We start from the raw sequence: 21279 nt of genomic DNA, 5'->3' as shown, positions 1-21279 counted from the left end.
TGCAAGTCCCAAATGAATAAGGGCTCATTCAGAAGTCGGTATTTTCCACATACGAGAAAAAAAGGCCTGACTATTCTTTGATCAGAGTGTTGTCCAAGTGTCAGTTTCTCGTACGTGGGGGATGGCATGTGCAGGGCCCTACAGAATCATAGGGACGAGTACCATCCTTGAAAATCATAGATCGCACTCATCTGAGAAAAATCAGATGTGTAAATGAGCCCTTTGGCTGAAACATCTGAAAAGAAAAATCAGAGGTGTAAACTTAAAGTCGCTTTTAGAACCTTGGGGTGGGGGGGAAACCATGATGAATCGAGGCCTGCCCGAGTCTGTATATTACAAGTCACAGTCCACATATATAAACGCGTTACAAAGCCTTCTGTAAACGGACATGATCTGGTAAAAAGACATTTAACATTATTGTGGATATAACTGGACCACAAGAAGCAAAGTGCGATTCTCACATGCAAAAGTAGAGTCCATTATACCTGCAGAGCATTTTAGAAGGAGGTCAATTTTAGACAGTTATTTAAAAGGAATGTCCAGTCTTTTGATAACAGGAATCCAAGTTGTCAAAGAGGTAAGGCTGTTGTTGAAAGTATTAGAGCATTCAAGTTGGGCTTATGTTATTCCACCTTCACAGATTTAGGGAAAAAATAAAGAGAAGTTCATAGGATGAGATATCCAAATATGGATAATGGAATACTCCAAAGTCATGGAATAAAGGCCCACACAGTGCAATTCATGTTTAGTTCATGCAATCTGAGCAACATTTCATATATACTCATTTACTATAACATCTATTTACAGCTTCACCAGACTGAGCAGTGGGAGTACTCAGCCTACAAAGTAGAAAAATACATCTATTTATACAAAAACAATGTGTTACCATCAGATCTGAGCAGCTTTGTATTTTTTTTTTTTGTTTTTTTATATGTATAAAATAATTAAATGCTTCATTTGCACCAATCCCACTACAGAACCAGCTACAATTGATAACACGAGAACGTGTACATATTTATACTGGCACTTTGTGCAAAGGCTACACACACTTGTGTTCTTTTAACAAAATATTCAATATTTGAAGCCATGGCTTATGCACGACTACATTCAGCAGTTTGTACTAAAAAATACTTTATATCCGCAGACTTTCCTGCTTTCATTTACATATGCTACAACTTTTACAGGTATTTACAGAACTGATTAGTTCTATTACTACAAGCTAGCTTGGAGAATTGCAGAGCAGCAGCAAAGATCATCACCATAAGAGGGTAAGGGAATAAAAAGCTCAATCACACTATTTTACAGGGGACAAAGTATCTAAAAGATTAAGTTTGCCAATAGGCCAAGTCAACTTGTTTTAAAACCTCTGGTCCAACAAAGGGAAATATAATAAAGACATCTTTAGACGGTCCAAGTCCTATACACTGAAATGTATACCAGCTGTGGACTCAGGTGGAGTTCAGCTATAATTTAACTTTGAAAGTGCTAAAATGAACCCTAAACCTGAAAGCTTATTATTTGGTAACTTTATATACAATCTATATAGAGTTCTGACATTTCCTGGCTGAGGATAGGCTAAATGATTCACATTAACATAGGCTGGGAAAATAAAAATGACCAATATCACTTATAAATAAAGATCATATAATAGGTTGCTTATATGGTCCATTTCAGGTTTAGCATGCTTGAAAATCTGTTTAAAATTGGGAATAAAAAAAAAAAAGTGTTTGCTTGTATGGGGTGGATGCATGTGCATAAAAAATTGGAAACTGTCCCAAAAGACAACATAAATGGAGGGGGAACTAAAGAGGGAGGGGAATGTTGATACTACGAGAACAGAGGGATCATGAGACAACCAGGAATAAGGGGCTGAAAAAATAAAAGATAAAAAAATACTGGCTTCTCAGAGGCCACAAGTTACTTTGGCAGACACTGGCAGTGCAAACATGCAGTTCAATTGGCACATATTGTTCAAAAAGAATCATACTTGCTCAGTAAGCCAGTGTGGCTAGAATGAGTCAAGAGAGAAGGAAGAGGGGAAAAAAAAAGCATGCTTTGAAAATAAGCATATTGACATTAAGCCTTTGTTTATACTAGATTAATGCATACAACAGAAAAAAAAAAGAAGCAATGAATGTAAAGTCATCCCTGCAGACCCCAGATTATGCAAAACAGTGAAGCTCATCTGAAGGCTAGCTGGACAGTGCTACTCGTTGCAAACCAGCTTTCAATGAATTCACAGTTTTATGTCAAGTGCAAAGTATTGCATGAACGTAATTTGAGTAGATGAACAAGTTCATTAAGATATGCTGTAAAAAAATAAAATAGCTTCCCATGCAGAAGTCTTCACAGAAGTTTCTCCAGATAGTACAGTCTTGCTCCTGAGCGAGCTTAGGCAGAGCAGATCTAGTCCATATTGCTTTATGTGCCTAATGATGCAAAAAAAAAAAAAAAAAAAAAAGTATAAGCGAGTCTTTAGTTTGCTACTCTGCAATTGTCTGTAAATGATGTATGATTTGGTCCAAGCTGCTCAGGCCTGGACCTTCAGCAGTGTCTTGAGCTGGAAGGACATAAATTCTTTCTCGGCGGGATTACAAGACAGATGTACCCAGTGGCTTGGAGGTTTTGGAAGAACACTTGGTGATGGTGGCTCACTAAATTTGGCACCAGCATAATTCTGGTTATTTAAGAGGTTATTGGATCCATGGAAACCAGAATTCCAGTTCTGGTTTGGAGACCGGTTATTATTGTTGATGACTCTGTTCTGCATGGCCTGCCATGCTAGTCCGGCCGGACCACGACCTCTGTCTTTACTGTGACCTGTATTCATGTTCTGATTGTTACGTTCTAATAATGTCTGCCGATTGTTCTGTTTGCCAACACTAGGTCTATGCTGATGAACAGGAATGTTACATCGTTCACCTCCACCCATCTTCAAAATTGATGTCACCTAGAAAGAAAATAGCCATAATGTCAGGATAAAAGTATACCATTTACAACAGACACCATCTAAATGTTATTGACATTTCCATGTAGACAGGATAGATATAGATAGACACACACACCTATATATTCATCAGCCACCTTATGCCAATTTTGAGGCAATTATTTTTTAGCCTATATAATGCAGCATAAATCAATAATTATGAAGGATGTAGATGCCCTTGTGAAAGCCTTCTGGATCCCAGGGTTTTTGCTTCATTTGCCATGACCAATTCTTCCTCCGATACAGCTCCCCTAGTGTACCCTAAAGCGTCCAGCTTTGCAGAGGTAGCGAGTGCTTAGACTCATCACAATGCACTTGCGAGTTCTAATCAAGAGACACGAAACTGCAAAGTCTCAGCCTGTCGCCTCTCTCACCCTTACCCCATCTCTGGCTTAAGAGAGATTTCTTCCTGTAAGCAGGGAGAGAATTATGAAGCTGCATCTCATAGGCATTAACTGGATTCTCAAATAGTATAGTAATACGAGGTCAGGAAGCTGTATAACTGCAGCCAATCATTGCAGGAACTAGGCTACTATACAGCTGCACTCCTTGACTCTTAGACAGAAGTTATAACTTCAGCAGCACTCAAGGGACAAGGAGGATGGAGTAAGGTGAAGGGAAGGCTACCTTAGGTAAACACATCTACCACAAATACCAGCTGAAGCCTAATAACCACTTAATATTTACCTTACCAAAAATAAAGGGCCTGTAAGTTGTACAGACCTTCACTGGTTTCCTACAGCATGTACATTTAGGATTTCAAAACCATGCTAGTTGGTAGCAATCAGTTCTTTACACCAAGTTTCCCCTGTCAAAAATATGACAGAGCTCCAACTTAAAAATATTGGCCACTACTTTTTTGTTGTTGATTACCTAGTCTTAGGATAAGACATCAGTATCTGATCTGTAGGGGCGCAGCAACCACACCAATCAACTGTTGGATGCCTATAGAGAACAGCAGATCCATCAAAACTAAAGGGGCCATGAACAGATACAGAACCAGCCACCCAGTCATTTGAATAGGGGGTGGATCTGCAGTACTCAGACATTATAGAAACGAGGGAGCAGCTGTGTTTCAGCAGCATTTGAACTTCCAGCCATAGCTAGTAACAGCAGATCGGCAGGGTGTGGGGGTCGCATCCCCACTGATCACATATTGATGGCTTATCTTAAAGCTAGGCCATCCAAAACAATAAAGTAATCTCAGAGAAAAGGGTTGGCCATCAGTATGAGATAGAGAGATAGAGATAGATTATATATATATATATATATATATATATATATATATATATATATACACATACACACAAATTTAAATATATAAAAGCCATCACAGGGATGTAACAATACACTTTGTTAGCAACACAAGCAATCTATCCATCTATTAGCTGCGGGAAGGGGAAGGGTCACAACACAGGAGGGACAAATCTCATGAACCACATGGAAAAGTAATTATGGTATATCCCCCTGGCCATAACAGCAGCAGTTATTTACCTTGCAGCAGATCCGTCAAATGCCTCCACTCCTTCTCCAGATCTCAGATGCAATAAGGACTGGATTACCCTCTGTGATCCACACTTCCACTTGCCAGACTGTTTTTGCATGGGCCAGTGAAGATCCAAAACCAACATGAATCCCCTTGGCAGAAAACTGCTGGGGATATCAAGCACTGAAGTCTATACAGCTGTTAAAAAAATAAAATTTATAAGAGGAGGAAGAGCAGCAAGGGGCAGTATACATACACTACCAGGCACAATACAGGAGCAGTCACATAATACAAAGAGTGCCACCCTGAAAGCAAATAGCTGGGTCACATTTTATATATACACACGTCATCCTGTGCTTTCACCCCAAACTTTATAGACGTGACCTCAGGGGCAACCGACTTACTATGTGCCCCCATTGTTGTGCCAGGGACTTGGTATGTGTGGGGGAATTATACTGTGATTACTTGGTTCTGATGGTTTCCTTCCTTTCTTTCTTTGTCTGATACGTTGTTGTTGTCGTCTCTCTTATCCTTTGACTTTTTGGTACAAGGGATAATCTGAAAATATTTATTTATGTTCAGAGATAGATATGTATCTTTGAACATAAATATTTTCAGATTATCCCTTGTACCAAAAAGTCAAAGGATAAGAGAGACGACAACAACAACGTATCAGACAAAGAAAGAAAGGAAGGAAACCATCAGAACCAAGTAATCACAGTATAATTCCCCCACACATACCAAGTCCCTGGCACAACAATGGGGGCACATAGTAAGTCGGTTGCCCCTGGGGTCACGTCTATAAAGTTTGGGGTGAAAGCACAGGGTGACGTAAGCGACGCAGGGGAACAAAGAAGTAGAGACGAGCCAGCTAAACATGGCGACCGAGCAGGAGGGGCCGTAACTTACCAAGACTTCCTCCCACAAGCCCGGCTCCTCGTCTCCCTGCCCTCCGCTGTGGTGAATTCACACACCGGTGCCGGGACGGTAACTCCGCAGTGAGGTGGTCGCTCGTCGCCCCCTGCTCAGCTCCTCTCACTCTCTCCCTTCACGTCCAACTCACAACTCTCAGCTCGACCTTCCCAGCTAAGTAAGAGAAAAACATGGAGCGTTGCCCCCGCCTTACTTGCGTCCTAACCAATGGGAGAGAAGGGGGACTCCCGTCCGACCAATCAGAACGCCTATTACATGAGTGACGCCTGTTGCAGTGCGGATTCGGACTTCTGCTCGTTGGCTCCGCCTCCTGTTTCCATTTCGTGGCTCTTGTTATTGTGTGAGGGGGAGGGGAGGGAAGCAAAACAAAGTCTGGAGACTGGAGACAAACTTGCACACGGTTGCGACATTTGCCTGGAAACAAGAAATGGGGTCCATGGAGTCGTGTTAAAAGCGAAAATGCTGCTAGTTTTACTATTAGTTAGTGGAGGTGCTATAGGATAAGTTACTGAGAGATTTCAATGTCTTTATGGCAGAAGAACTGAAATAACCGGAAAATGAAGCGTCTGGTGACAGAACAGGGCTTGTTAATAAAAGAAAAGTGGGAATGTCTAAGTAAATTCACATTTAAAATGAGACGTGAAGGGCCTGCACCCAAGAGCTTACAATCTAAAAGGAACTAGGGGACATTTTGGTGTTAGAAATTGTCTTGGCGCCACCAAAGGGAAAATGCCGCATTACCGTCTGTATTTAAAGTGCTATTCCCATGTTGAAGGGGTTGTAACAAGTTTGGAAGCCATCACCTATCTGAAGGCTAGGGTACAAGTTCCCGACCACTGGGACCCCCCACTAATCATGAGCACGGGGCTCTGAAGCGCCCCCTGTGAATGCAGCGGTCGATCATGATCCATTCTTATAGGAGGGCCGGAGAGCAGTCGAGCGCAGCGATTGCTTACCTCTATAATTCCCACCATCCTTTAATTAGTCACGTGGGTCCATTGGACCCCAATTGAGTTTGTTTTCGGCATATATCCACAAGTATGGGCCCCTCCACCCTCAGTGTATGACGAGACGCGGCGTCGACTGCACGTGCCACAGCAAGGCGTGCGCGACTAACTGAAGGTTAAGAAAAGAACAGCAGTGCTCATGTTTGACCTCCGCTCCTTTTGGTTTTTGGGAATGGTGGAGATCCCAACAGTTAGACCACCAGCAATTGGAAATTTATTACCTTTCCTGTATAAAGGACAACTTCTAACTTGGTACTACCCCTGTAATACATTAATGTCCAGCAATAACACCTTTATATGATAGTCATTAATGGACCTTATACTTCAGTGCCACCTTTTTACAACAGCACTTAAGAATATAATTGCATTTCCATACCATCCATTAAAAGACCGCCAATCGGTAAAGATTTACCAATCAGTGGTCATTTAGGAGCCAGTTTACACTGGCAAAATCCGTCTTCAGATAGACACTCATCGGTCTGTAATACATCGTCCAGGGCGCAGAGGCTGCCATTGTAAACAGCACGAAAGATCAAGTCACCCGACGAACGAGTTAAATGTTCCACAGCGTGTTTTTATCACAGCATGAATATCGTGATCCTTCACGTGAAGGTCATGAAGGAAGGTCGTGGTGGGCATAGCATGGCGTTCACTGCCCAGCTGACAGCCTGTAAGGAGCCAGCCTGTGCTCTTCCTCAGCTCCCTGTTCTCATTTGTAATTTTATGAGAGGAGAGACAAGAGAGCTGCTATGAGAGGTGTCCTCAATATGAAAAAAAGAAAACAAGTTTCCCCTACAAAAAATGACAATAAATTTTGCATTTTTTTAAGAAAAATTTAGGACTAAGATCATGGCTAGGGTTAGATCGACGGTTAGGGTAATAAAATAGTTACATAAAAACACAAGCAATAAATATATATATTAAAACAATGTATACATTTAGTTTTTTTGTTTACTTTAAATGAAAACTGACATAAATGTAAAAAATTAGAGAGCCAAAGGGTAAGATACACCCTTACGTGTACATTAGGGTGTGTAGTTATGCGAATAATGTGCTTTAGAAAGGTTTCTTCTTCTGTTAGCACATAATGAAATACATGTATGTCAGTGCTGGGGTCACTGTGTGTGGAGGGCGCCTAGATGCTGAGCTGACTCCATACTCGGTAGATGCCTATTATGTTACACAACTGGCATCTGTCTCCAGCAGCAGCAAGTAGAGCGGAGCTCTGACCACTGTTAACTATTTGCATGCTGCTGTCAGTCTCTGACAGTGGCATTTAGGCCTCTTTTCCACTTGCGTACAAACTCGGCGAGTGCAATGAGAGAAAAAAATCGCATTGCACTTGCACCAATGTTATTCAATGAGACAGTGCAAATCTGCGTATTTTTTCTCAGCTGTATTTCACTCCAAAATCGGATATGTGTGAGAAAAAAAATCGCATGCAATACCCATCAGTATGGCATGCGATTTTTACGGATACATTACAATTCTGTAGCATAGTAAACTGTAAATGGTCCTGTAAAAGATTAATAGCTGCTGATTAAAAAGACAGATTGTATATAGACAAGGATGACACGTGAGAAAAAAATCGTCCGACTCTCCTGGATGAGAATGGGACCGATTATTTATACGCAAGTGGGAACGATGCTTTAAAGTGAGTGATTTACGGTCCATACACATATTGGCTTCCATCGGTCTCCTGTGATGTGATTGTGGGGCATCGATTGGTTTCACCATAGCTGTTGAAGGCCCCAGTTGCAGCCATCTTGGTAATTGTAGATTGTGAGCCCTAGCGGACAGGGTCCTCTCTTTTCCTGTACCAGTCGCTGACTCGTTTTGTTCAAGATTATTGTAAGCGGATTTGCAATGTACTCCCCTTTTTCACATGTAAAGCTCCATGGAATAAATGGCGCTATAATAATAAATAATAATAATATTCCTGTGAAGGTCAGCCACAGGGTGCAATATTGGAGTATTGCATCCTGTGGCTGACCTTCACAGGAGCACCACCAGAGTATTTCAGTATTTAGTAAAAGCAATGAAATGATCGCAGGTTTAAATCCACCTGAGGGGACTAAAGAATAAATAAAACAATAAGAAAAAAAATTTTTTTTTAAATTAAATTACTTTTAATGGAGACAGAGGAGGTGACTATATAAATATATATATATATATATATATATATATATATATATATATATATACATACATACACATACATACATACACACCATATATACAAATATATATATATATTCACCTCCATTTTCTCCATTAAAAATAAATTAATAAGAAACAAATATTTATAATTGCTGCATCTGTAAGAGTCCAGTCTATCATAATACAAAATTATTTAACCGACTCTATAAATGCCGTGAAGGAAAAAAAAAATAATAATAATTAAGAGACCGGCATTTCGGTCACACCTCCCTAAAAAAATGCATCCAATATTCATATTAATTTACCTGTTAGCATTCCACACAAAAAAACAAGCACTCGCATAGTTCATGAAAATGATGCAAGTCTCGGAAAATGACAACACAAACTTTTTATTTTTTTATTTTTAATAAGCTTTTGAATTTTTTCACCACTTTCATAGGTTTTTATTTTATGTAAGTTTGATAAATGGGAAACATAAAGATGAAAATTGGCTGTGGAGGCAATGGGTTAAAGGGCACCCGATTCTGGCTGTAATTTCAGCCACATGCTTGATTTTGAAACACTGTGGTCTTCAGAAAAAAATCTTTAAAAGCCACAGGGACAGAGCCACAGGGGAGACTAACTGGATTGGTGGGTCCTCTCCGCCCGCTCCCCTGGAGTAACCAGTCTCCCCATAAATGCACCCAGCGAGAGACCAATCAAGTATCTCCAGGATAAGCCATAGTTTATGGGATGGGAATACTCTTAATTCACTGGTCTGTTTTGGTAACATTTAGCCCTTGTTATGTTGATAAAAACCTAAAACAATTCAAAATGTATGGCTTAGGCTATAAACCAGTTTAAAAAGCATAGTCTTCACGTGTGAAGCCAGCAGATCTAGTACCAAAGAGTATTGACTAGATTGCACATTTTTTCGATTGTTGAGGCTAATATGACATGTATGGTCATTTTACACTAATAGTTGTAACGATCTCACCGACAGAAGTGATAAAGTACATGGAATCCAAATATATGTCCCACAAAGACCTCATTTACATCTTAGGAGCTCAAAGACACAATATCTTTGTAGCCGAAAGCCCTGCGGGTCACATTCGTCGTCTGCATTACAACACCCTTTTGTTATTGGAATACTTACTATGGGTGGGAAAAACTAGACTTGACAATATACTGAATCTTCACAAATCCTTCATGGTTTCTGGGAAAATAGAATCCATGTGGCCACTGCAAACAGCATACCATTGGGTATTGGATATTTTGTGTCATAAAACATGTTTTGGCAGTTTTTTAAAGAGATTCTTTTTTAGCTGTCTGTTTGGCTTAACTTGGGGGCTTCAGACAAGAGTACAAGCAGTCTGGGTGCACCATGCATCGCACACAGATCCTTCATAGCCATTGTGCCAGTGTACATGACCAATTTGCCACATGGACCTATGGTCTGTGTGGAAAAAATAGCCGCATGCACTAATTTGGCCTGTTTTACAGAGCAGAATAATGTATGCAATGAAAGGCCGGCTCTGGCACCCGTTTGCAGTCACGGAGCCAGTCACTTCCGCAATTTGCGGTCGTGACTGGCCCAATTTTCAATACAACCATCTTAACCCGGCCTAATAATGATATTATATACTGATAGAATGCTGTTGTGTGACTACACACAGAGGAAACTGATAGCCGAACAATGATCTTACCCCTACATCCAAAGAAAATGTTCTAATATGTGCAACAGACCAACTGGGAATATAATTAAAATTAATAACAGGATATAAATGTCAGACACTTATGTTGCTGCACAAAAGGGATACATTATTACGGTTCATTCAGACTACAGTGATTATTCTTCTATGCAAAAAAAGGATCGATTTTCATCAATATTTCGGCTGAGTGTGTCAGTTTTTACCATCAGAGTTTCATCATCTTATCTCATACTCAAAAAAAGGTTTCTGAGGCTTCTATCAGTCAGTGAAAAAAAAAGACATGGCAGGCATCAGAGTGCTGTCCGATTTGTTCACAGACCCATAAACTTTCGTTAGTGAGTTTCTGTGATTAAAATCAGACATGTTTCTGACTAGTCATTCCACAGAAATACACGGACACAATCAGCCCTATAAACTATAAGATACTGCTGTAGAATGCTCGGGATGGGCTGAAACGTTGCGTTGGACCAGTGTGATGTAATAAAGATATAAGGTTACACCTTACATGAGTGCCGGGCTTCTCTGATTTTGCACTATAAACTATAAGGTCTCATTCAAATGCCAGTGATCTTTCTCTCATGCACAAAATAAAACACTCTGAATGTTATCAGTTTTTTTGTGTGCGGTCAGTGTTTTCATGCCACGTGCACACGTTCAGTATTTGGTCAGTATTTTTCATCAGTATGTGTAAGACAAAACCAGGAGTGGAACAATCAGAGGAAAAGTATAATAGAAACACGTCACCACTTCTGTATTTATCACCCACTCCTGGTTTTGGCTTACAAATACTGATCTAAAATACTGACCAAATACTGAACGTGTGAACGTGGCCTTACCATCAGCGTTTCATCAGTGATTCCAACGTATGAAAAAATAAATTACGAAGCTTCTCCTACTCATTGCAATGGTAATCACGGACAGCACATGGATTGTACACGGATGTCATCGATGTGCTGTCAGTGATTTTAATGGACCCATAGACTTGTAGTGGTATTTTGATCCCTGACTAGGATTAAAAACACAGCATAAATCAAATTAATCAAACCAGAGATGGGTGGCGACAATATATTGGGACGTTTCGGCCTGAGATGGCCTTATTCAATCCAGTCGCTACTGTAAAGGAAGGATAGATGTATAAATACAAGGTGGTAAACATAAACATGGAGCCGTGTAGTTACACAAGAAAATCAATATAGCATATAAAAATCCAAGTTTGTTAGGCAAACATATATAGCACCAGGAACTGGGGAAGGGGGGAGGGAAGGGGAGAGACATCAGTACATATTGATAAAAGGTTAGCACAAACGTAGTGTGGTCATTTATTTATTTATATTTTTATATATAAAATTATATTTACTAACACAAGCATAACATTGACAATTACATTTTATTCTGAACAATAATACAAAAGCCCTTAAATTTTATCAACACAAGTGCTCAAACTGTTTTCCATTACAATTTGCACAGCTTTGAAGTCTGCCTCTTACGCTTCGACAAACTTTTTTGCACAAGTCTCTTTGGGTATTAAGTTCTTGAAATGCATCTCTTATGTAATTTTTCAAATCACTGACACTTTTTGGTTTTCGACTATATAAACGTTGTCCTTGAGTACTCCCCAAAAGAAAAAATCCATTGGGGTGAAGTCTGGTGAACGTGCCGGCCAATCAAGTGGGCCTCTTCGGCCAATCCATTTATTAGGAAATGTTTCATCAAGATACTCGCGGACTACTCTTGAATAATGTGGAGGGGCCCCATCTTGTTGGAAATAAAGGTCATTTGAATTAGGCTGTTGCTGTAACTGGGGAACAACTTGATTTATTAGAATTTCGAGTGACTGTTCCATCAAAAGATATTGGTCCTAAAACACCAAAACTTGAAATACCACCCCAAACATTGACACCAGGCTCATTTAGTTGTTGCTCTAATGTTAAATGTATGTTCTCATTATACCAGTAAATACAATTATGTCTGTTAATATGGCCGGATAATTTGAAAGAAGCTTCATCACTCCACATAATGTTATCTAAAATTACTGGATTTTGTTTGATAAATCTCCCCCTTCATAACCTTATTACACTTTCTGTGCACCTACTTTTGGACCACCCTGTGTGTGTATGTATGTATGTGTGTGTGTATATGTATATGTACAGTACAGACCAAAACTTTGGACACACCTTCTCATTTAAAGATTTTTCTATATTTTCATGACTTTGAAAATTGTACATTCACACTGAAGGCATCAAAACTATGAATTAACACATGTGGAATTATATACTTAACAAAAAAGTGTGAAACAACTGAAAATATGTCTTATATTCTAGGTTCTTCAAAGTAGCCACCTTTTGCTTTGATGACTGCTTTGCACACTCTTAGCATTCTCTTGATGAGCTTCAAGAGGTAGTCACCGGAAATGGTCTTCCAACAATCTTGAAGGAGTTCCCAGAGATGCTTAGCACTTGTTGGCCCTTTTGCCTTCACTCTGCGGTCCAGCTCACCCCAAACCATCTCGATTGGGCTCAGGTCTGGTGACTGTGGAGGCCAGGTCATCTGGCGTAGCACCCCATCACTCTCCTTCTTGGTCATATAGCCCTTACACAGCCTGGAGGTGTGTTTGGAGTCATTGTCCTGTTGAAAAATAAATGATGGCCCAACTAAACGCAAACCGCATGGAATAGCATGCCGCTGTGGTAGCCATGCTGGTTCAGTATGCCTTCAATTTTGAATAAATCCCCAACATTGTCACCAGCAAAGCACCCCTACACCATCACACCTCCTCCTCCATGCTTCACGGTGGGAACCAGGCATGTAGAGTCCATCCGTTCACCTTTTCTGAGTCGCACAAAGACACGGTGGTTGGAACTAAAGATCTCAAATTTGGATTCATCAGACCAAAGCACAGATTTCCACTGGTCTAATGTCCATTCCTTGTGTTCTTTAACCCAAACAAGTGTCTTCTGCCTGTTACCTGTCCTTAGCAGTTGTTTCCTAACAGCTATTTTACCATGAAGGCCTGCTGCACAAAGTCTCCTCTTAACAGTTGTTGTAGAGATGTGTCTGCTGCTAGAACTCTGTGTGGCATTGACCTGGTCTCTAATCTGAGCTGCTGTTAACCTGCGATTTCTGAGGCTGGTGAATCGGGTAAACTTATCCTCAGAAGCAGAGGTGACTCTTGGTCTTCCTTTCCTGGGGCAGTCCTCATGTGAGCCAGTTTCTTTGTAGCTCTTGATGGTTTTTGCAACTGCACTTGGGGACACATTCAAAGTTTGCACAATTTTTCGGACTGACTGACCTTCATTTCTTAAAGTAATGATGGCCACTCGTTTTTCTTTACTTAGATGCTTTTTTCATGCCATAATACAAATTCTAACAGTCTATTCAGTAGGACTATCAGCTGTGTATCCACCAGACTTCTGCACAACACAACTGATGGTCCCAACCCCCTTTATAAGGCAAGAATCCCACTTCTTAAACCTGACAGGGCACACCTGTGAAGTGAAAACCATTTCCGGTGACTACCTCTTGAAGCTCATCAAGAGAATGCCAAGAGTGTGCAAAGCAGTCATCAAAGCAAAAGGTGGCTACTTTGAAGAACCTAGAATATAAGACATATTTCCAGTTGTTTCACACTTTTTTGTTAAGTATATAATTCCACATGTGTTAATTCATAGTTTTGATGCCTTCAGTGTGAATGTACAATTTTCATAGTCATGAAAATACAGAAAAATCTTTAAATGAGGTGTGTCCAAACTTTTGGTCTGTACTGTATATATACAGTATATATACACACGCACACACACCTCGTTATATACCATATACACAGGTCCATATGATATACTTAATTATGCTGTATACACCACATTGGAGGCTGGTGTATATAAAGTGGCTTGCGAAAGTATTCACCCTCTTGGCATTTTTTCGTGTTTTGCTACAACCTGGAATTTCACTGTTTTTAAGGGTTGCATCAGTTCATGTAAAGAAGATGCCTACAACTGTGAACATTTGGTTTTCTATTTATTGTGAAGCAAAAATATAGGACAAAATAACTAAAAACTTCAGTGTGCATAATTATTTACCCCACTAAAGGCAGTACTCTGTAGAGCCTCCTTTTGCGGCAATTACATCTGCAAATCGCTTTGGATAAGTCTCTGAGCTTTCCACATCTTGCCACTAGGATTTTTGTTCATTCTTCAAGTTAGATGGTTTCCTTTAGTGAACAGCAATCTTCAAGTCTGACCACAGATTCTCAGTTGGATTAAGGTCTGGGCTTTCAGCCTCTGTGGCCTTTCAGAAAAGGTGTATATATACTGACAGACCATGTGACACTTAGATTGCACACAGTTGGACTTCCTTTCACTAAGCATGTGACTTATGAAGGTAATTGGTTGCTCCAGGAATTTTTAGGGGCTTCATAGCAAAAGGAGTGAATACATATGCACATGTAAATTTTTAATTTTTTGATCCTATAAATTTAATTTATGCCTATATTTTTCTCACTTCACTTCACCAACTTAGACTATTTAGTGCTGATGCATCACACACAGATCAGATTACAAAAATATTTAAACACAGGTTGTAATGTAGCAAAGTAGGTAAAAAAAAAACAAGGGGGTGAATACTTTCGCAAGCCACATAGGAGGCACTGAGGTTATTGTATATACACTTAGGAGGCACTGAGGCTGGTATATATACACAGAGGAAGTACTGGGGCTGGCAATGTTGGTAACTCATCGACGTGGAGCTATTACAGATCTTGCTCGGCGTCCGCAGCTGCTGTTTGAAGTAATCCAGAGCGGAGAAGTAGAGAGCGGTTAATCTGCCCAAAAGGACTGTCCTGATGTGTGCCAGCATCAGCATTCCCGGCTCTAGCCACATGTACGTTGCGGCATCCAGTCAATAAATGCTGCATGCATGTGCCCCAACCCCAAAAGAATTAAAGGGGCCAGCTCCCGGAAAAACAGGCTGCCAGCCCACCATGCAATGCCACACACCGATAGGGCAGTTTCTCAATTCGGGCCTGGTCCCAGTAGTCAGAGACCGAGTTAAACCCCATCCTACGGATGAGGGGATAGCATGTGATTTTGGTAATAACCCTTTCATATTTCTTACCACAGATCAGGGCCAGCGTTGAGGGCAGGCAGACTAGGCATTTGCCTAGGGCCCCCACTGCCCCAGGAGCCTCCAGTCACTAGTAGAGGCACACCATGCACCTGCTATGGGGCCTGTGAGTCAGTGGGCCCAGCACAAGCGCCAGGCCCCTCCCTCGAATCGCACATTCAACTGCTGAAAGCAATGATCGAGGAAAGAGCGTCGGGTGACTCTCCCTCTCCCATTATTCCCTCTCTGCTTCTGATGCAGCGGGAGCGATGACATCACTTCATCGCACACCATGCTGTTCCGGACTGTGGAGCTGTTGAGACGCACTGCAGAGACCGGAGCATATACTGTATGGAGGGACTGTGGGGAGTGCATTGTACTATATGGAGGACTATGGGAGTGCATTATACAATATGGAGGACTATGAGATGTATTATACTATATTGAGGGCAATGGGGAGTACATTATACTATAGGGAGGATATGGGCTGTGCATTATACTATATGGAGGACTATGGGGAGAGCATTATACTGTATGGAAGACTATGGGGTGCATTATACTGTATGGAGGACTATGGAGTGTGCATTATACTATGTGGAGGACTATGGGGAATGTATTATACTATATGAAGGACTATGGGGCTCATTATACTATATAGAGGACTATGGGACATATTATACCACTAGATGGTGGCCCGATTCTAACGCATCGGGTCTTCTAGAATATGTATGCGGCCGACCGGGCGCGACTAATCAGCGAAGCAGTGTTTAAATAGGTTGTGCACTACTTTAAATTAACCCCCCAATGTATCCCCCCGGGGCCCCTCCCAACGGCAAGTGTGTAGGGAGGACCGGGGAGCGAGGCCGCCGGTCGGGGTACTTCTGCTGCGAGCAGCCGGGAGATGACCGGCTAGCACCGGTCATCTCCCGGCTGCGTCGCCGCTGATCTCCCGACGGTGGCCTGCGTGTTTCAAATCCGGCACCAATTCGCAGCCGGGCTGCGCCAGCCGCTGCCGGACCAATCAGCGACGCGGGATTTCCTGGATGGACAGACAGACGGGATAAGCCGATTATATATAGAAGATATGGAGGACTATGGGGTGAAAACTGCTGTTGTGCTGCTGATAACATGATGCTGTATGGGGACAGATTGATCTATTAGTGATTGATCTGTGCCCATCATTCTTCCTCAGTCGGTGTAAAGAGGCCGGGAAAATAAGCGTCGAACGACTTCAATATTGTTGATCACGCTCGTTTAGTGGCCTGAACTCGGCACATGTAAATACAACCAAAATGTTTCTGTGTGATGGTGCAATATGTGAGCATTTGGGGCCCCACTTTAAACTTTAGCCCAGGGCCCCACTTTGTCTAAAAATGGCCCTGCCACAGATACTATTAGCATTTGTTAGATATTCATGCTGATTATGCATGTGAATGGAGCTTCTGTATTGTGCAGGACAAGTCTAAGCGTGTACCACCTTGCCATGTATTGAGAAGACTAGAGAAGATGCGCATTGATTGTAGTGTAATCCCTCATGCTGTGATTCAAGCATGGATGTGGATGAGACAGTAGAGGGTTTGGCCATGCTCAGCATAAGGAGGGGATATACAGACAAAGAGACTGTTGTTACATAACACACGTCCTGTGTTCTTGAAGACAAATACCTGTAGCTTAGTGATTTTATGCGAGAAATAATACAGTTACAATTACTCAGCTTTACATGTACACTAGAGTAAAATGGACATTGGAAAAGATTTAGCATTTTTTTTTGGGGGGGGGGATTAATTTGAGGTACATTATTACTTCAGCTGTCAAATGTTTTCTGCAGTGATAAGGGTTTTGAAACTGTATTTATACAGATATATAAAAAAAAACACTAAAAAATTATAATAATCCCACTACAGATGGCGTTTTTATGGAAATTTGGCTGTTATTTACTTGTAGCACTACACTGTAAATCATTTTCTCAGAAATGTGTTTTTTATAAAGCCCCAAACACGTCCAATAACCTCTTCTATTAGTAGCTATAGCGTGAAGTTGCCATCACATACGAATGTACCCTTGAGATCGTAAAGGGAACCTAACAGCTAATGCATGGTGCCCGATCCATGGGCAGCATATATCAGCCACCAATGCAAAAGCTCCAATGGTACAACCAAATATTGCAAGTCTTTAATACCATTGTTTTTTTTTATATAGGCAAAATAGACTTTTGGGGCCCCAGGACCCGGGTGCGATTGCAACCCCTGCACTTATTGTATTTACGCCCCTAATTGCAGCCACATATGTTTGTCTCTGAAATGCTGGGCCTTTAACCATTTTAAGAAAGCACCATTGTATTTTTAGAGTGCCTTTATGGAAACTTTTTTCTTTATCATGGGGACCGGTCTGCATTCCGCTGTATATTAGTATTTTGACAATACAGTTATATGAAAAAGTTTGGGCACCCCTATTAATCTTAAGCTTAATGTTTTATAAAAATTTGTGTTTTTGCAACAGCTATTTCAGTTTGATATATGTAATAACTGTTGGACACAGTAATATTTCTGCCTTGAAATGAGGTTTATTGTACTAACAGAAAATGTGCAATCTGCATTCAAACAAAATTTGACAGGTGCATAAGTATGGGCACCCTTATCATTTTCTTGTTTTAAATACTCCTACCTACTTTTTACTGATTTACTATAGCACTTTTTTTGGTTTTGTAACCTCATTGAGCTTTGAACTTCATAGCCAGGTGTATGCAATCATGAGAAAAGCTATTTAAAGTGGCCACTTGCAAGTTGTTCTCCTGTTTGAATCTCCTCTGAAGAGTGGCATCATGGGCTCCTCAAAACAACTGTCAAATGATCTGAAAACAAAGATTATTCAACATAGTTGTTCAGGGGAAGGATACAAAAAGCTGCCTCAGAGATTTAACCTGTTAGTTTCCACAGTGAGGAACACAGTAAGGAAATGGAAGAACACAGGGACAGTTCTTGTTTAGGCCAGAAGTGGCAGGCCAAGAAAAACATCAGAAAGGCAGAGAAGAAGAATGGTGAGATCAGTCAAGGACAATCCTCAGACCACCTCCAGAGAGCTGCAGCATCAACTTGCTGCAGATGGTGTCACTGTGCATCGGTCAACTATACAACGCACTTTGCACAAGGAGAAGCTGTATGGGAGAGTGATGCGAAAGAAGCCGTTTCTGCAAGCACGCCACAAACAGAGTCGGCTGAGGTATGCAAAAGCACATTTGGAGAAGCCAATTTCTTTTTGGAAGAAGGTCCTGTGGACTGATGAAACCAAGATTGAGTTGTTTGGTCATACAAAAAGGCGTTATGCATGGCGGCAAAAAAACACAGCATTCCAAGAAAAACACTTGCTACCCACAGTAAAATTTGGTGGAGGTTCCATCATGCTTTGAGGCTGTGTGGCCAATGCCTGCACAGGGAATCTTGTTAAAGTTGAGGGACGCATGGATTCCACTCAGTATCAGCAGATTCTTGACAATAATGTTCAAGAATGAGTGATAAAGTTGAAGTTACGCAGGGGATGGATCTTTCAGCAAGACAATGATCCAAAACACCGCTCCAAATCTACTCAGGCATTCATGCAGAGGAACAATTACAATGTTCTGGAATGGCCATCCCAGTCCCCAGACCTGAATATCATTGAACATCTGTGGGATCATTTGAAGAGGGCTGTCCATGCTCGGCGACCATCAAACTTAACTGAACTGGAATTGTTTTGTAAAGAGGAATGGTCAAAAATGCCTTCATCCAGGATCCAGGAACTCATTAAAAGCTACAGGAAGCGACTAGACGCTGTTATTTTTGCAAAAGGAGGATCTACTAAATATTAATGTCACTTTTCTGGTGAGGTGCCCATACTTATGCACCTGTCAAATTTTGTTTGAATGCAGATTGCACATTTTCTGTTTGTACAATAAACCTCATTTCAAGGCAGAAACATTACTGTGTCCAACAGTTATTACATATATCAAACTGAAATAGCTGTTGCAAAAACACCAATTTTTATAAAACATTAAGCTTAAGATTAATAGGGGTGCCCAAACTTTTTCATATAACTGTATATTGGTAAGTGTGGCTTCTTTTTCTGGGATGTGTACTCCTTCTGCCACATCTAAGGTGGGGGCTCTGTCAGCTCAATGTCCAATGCTTTTCTACTGCAGACTCCTCTCCCCCGAAAAAAAAAAGTGTTTTTTATTAAATAGGTCGCCATAAAGATAGGTTTGGTACTGCAAGATGGTGAGAAAAAAAACAAGAAAAACTAAAAGGGGAATTTTTTTTGCATTTCTTCCCCCCCAAAAAGTATTAAAAACTAATAAATAAATTGTATGTATTTCAAAATAATAACAATAAAAAAAAGTTACACCCATTCCACAAAAAAAGCCAAAACAAAAACAAAGCCTTAAATACGGCTATTCTTAAATAAAAATGTTATGACTCACGCAATACAGACACCAAAAAATGACTTTTTTTTCTGAAACATGATTTCATGCTCAGTGATATTAAAATGTAGGAAAAAGAAAAAACTTCTGTTTTTGGCATCGTCATATTCTTACCAACCCTTAAAATAAAGATAACTTGTAATTTTAACAGCACAGTAAAGTGAGAAAAACAAACAAACAGAGCCATGATCTTTGTTAGTACATTCCATTCAATATAATGTCTTTGGGTATCTCAACTTACCTTTTTATCATCTCCTACTAAAGTAAAAAGGGATCAGAGAGATTAGAGCTAGGGGTATTCAGTAATTGCTTACGAGACCGGTTTTTTAAGTAAAATGTGATTTTCTAGAAAATGGTCGGATAAAAAAAACTTTACCGCATATTTCTGATGTATGAGGGTCAAGAGCAATTTACAGGGAACCAGTCACCATGAAAATGTGCAGGTAGCACATTATAGAGCAGGGGGAGCTGAGCACAGGGCCGACGTCAGCACCTGGCGCACCCGGGCAAATGCCGGGGCCCTGAGCAGGCAGAGGGGCCCACTGGCGGTCGCGCACCCCGCTGGGCTATGGGCGGAGGAGAGCGGTGTCAGCGACCGCCCTTCTCCGCCGCTTGCTCAGGGCCCCGGCAGCTGGATACTTACCTCTCCCCGTGCCTCCGCAGATCAGCTGTCTTCCTGCTCTGCGCTCCCTGTGACGTCTCAAGTCAGAGGGCGCGGTGACGTCCTGCCCTCCCCTGAGCCGTCACAGGGAGCGCTGAGCGGGAAGACGCTGACAACGCTGGAGTTCGGACCCGAGCAGCGGGCAGCAGGTAGCAGGTGAGGAGAAGGGAGGTGAGTATTTGATTTTTTTTTTTTAATATATGGAGGCATGGGGCAGTATAAAGAGAAGGGGGGGGATGGCATCCTCCATGGAGCATTATAAAGAGAGGGGGGGGCATCCTGCATGGGGCATTATAAGGTGGGGAACAGCCTGCATGGGGCATTATAAAGGGGGGGGGCAGCCTGTATGGGGCATTATGTGGGGGGTAACAGCCTGCATGGAGCATTATAAGGGGGGGGACAGCCTGTATGGGGCATTATGTGGGGGGTAACAGCCTGCATGCAGCATTATATGGGGGCCAGTATCCTGTATGGAGCGTTATAAGGGGACCGGTATCCTGTATGGAACGTTATAAGGGGACCGGTATCCTGTATGGAGCGTTATATGGGGGCCAGTATCCTGTATGGAGTTTTATAAGGGGACCAGTATCCTTTATGGAGCGTTACATGGGGGCCAGTATCCTGTATGGAGCTTTATAAGGGGACCAGTATCCTGTATGGAGCGTTATATGGGGGCCAGTATTCTGTATAGAGCCTTATATGGGGGCCAGTATTCCGTATGGAGCCTTATATGGGGGCCATTATTCCATATGGAGCCTTATATGGGGGCCAATATTCCGTATGGAGCCTTATATGGGGGCCAGTATTC

At 41.4% G+C, this 21279-nt stretch overlaps 1 protein-coding gene across 1 annotated transcript; it reads right to left on the bottom strand.

Annotated features, from left to right (window-relative positions):
• Positions 1 to 903: 903 nt before the first annotated feature.
• PNRC2 (proline rich nuclear receptor coactivator 2) lies at positions 904 to 5615 on the bottom strand. The gene is made up of 3 exons (XM_073665761.1): positions 5382 to 5615; positions 4481 to 4670; positions 904 to 2950 (listed from the first exon to the last, which is right to left on the bottom strand). Exon 3 carries the CDS (start codon positions 2930 to 2932, stop codon positions 2531 to 2533), a length of 402 nt encoding a protein of 133 aa, XP_073521862.1. The 5' UTR covers positions 2933 to 2950; positions 4481 to 4670; positions 5382 to 5615; the 3' UTR covers positions 904 to 2530.
• Positions 5616 to 21279: the final 15664 nt, after the last annotated feature.

Source organism: Phyllobates terribilis, unplaced genomic scaffold (genome assembly GCF_046119375.1).
Source record: "Phyllobates terribilis strain yellow unplaced genomic scaffold, ASM4611937v1 Scaffold_2__4_contigs__length_985480577, whole genome shotgun sequence".
Taxonomy (NCBI): domain Eukaryota; kingdom Metazoa; phylum Chordata; class Amphibia; order Anura; family Dendrobatidae; genus Phyllobates; species Phyllobates terribilis.
Note: the sequence above shows the minus strand (reverse complement) of the source record. Positions and strands in the feature narration are given on the sequence as shown.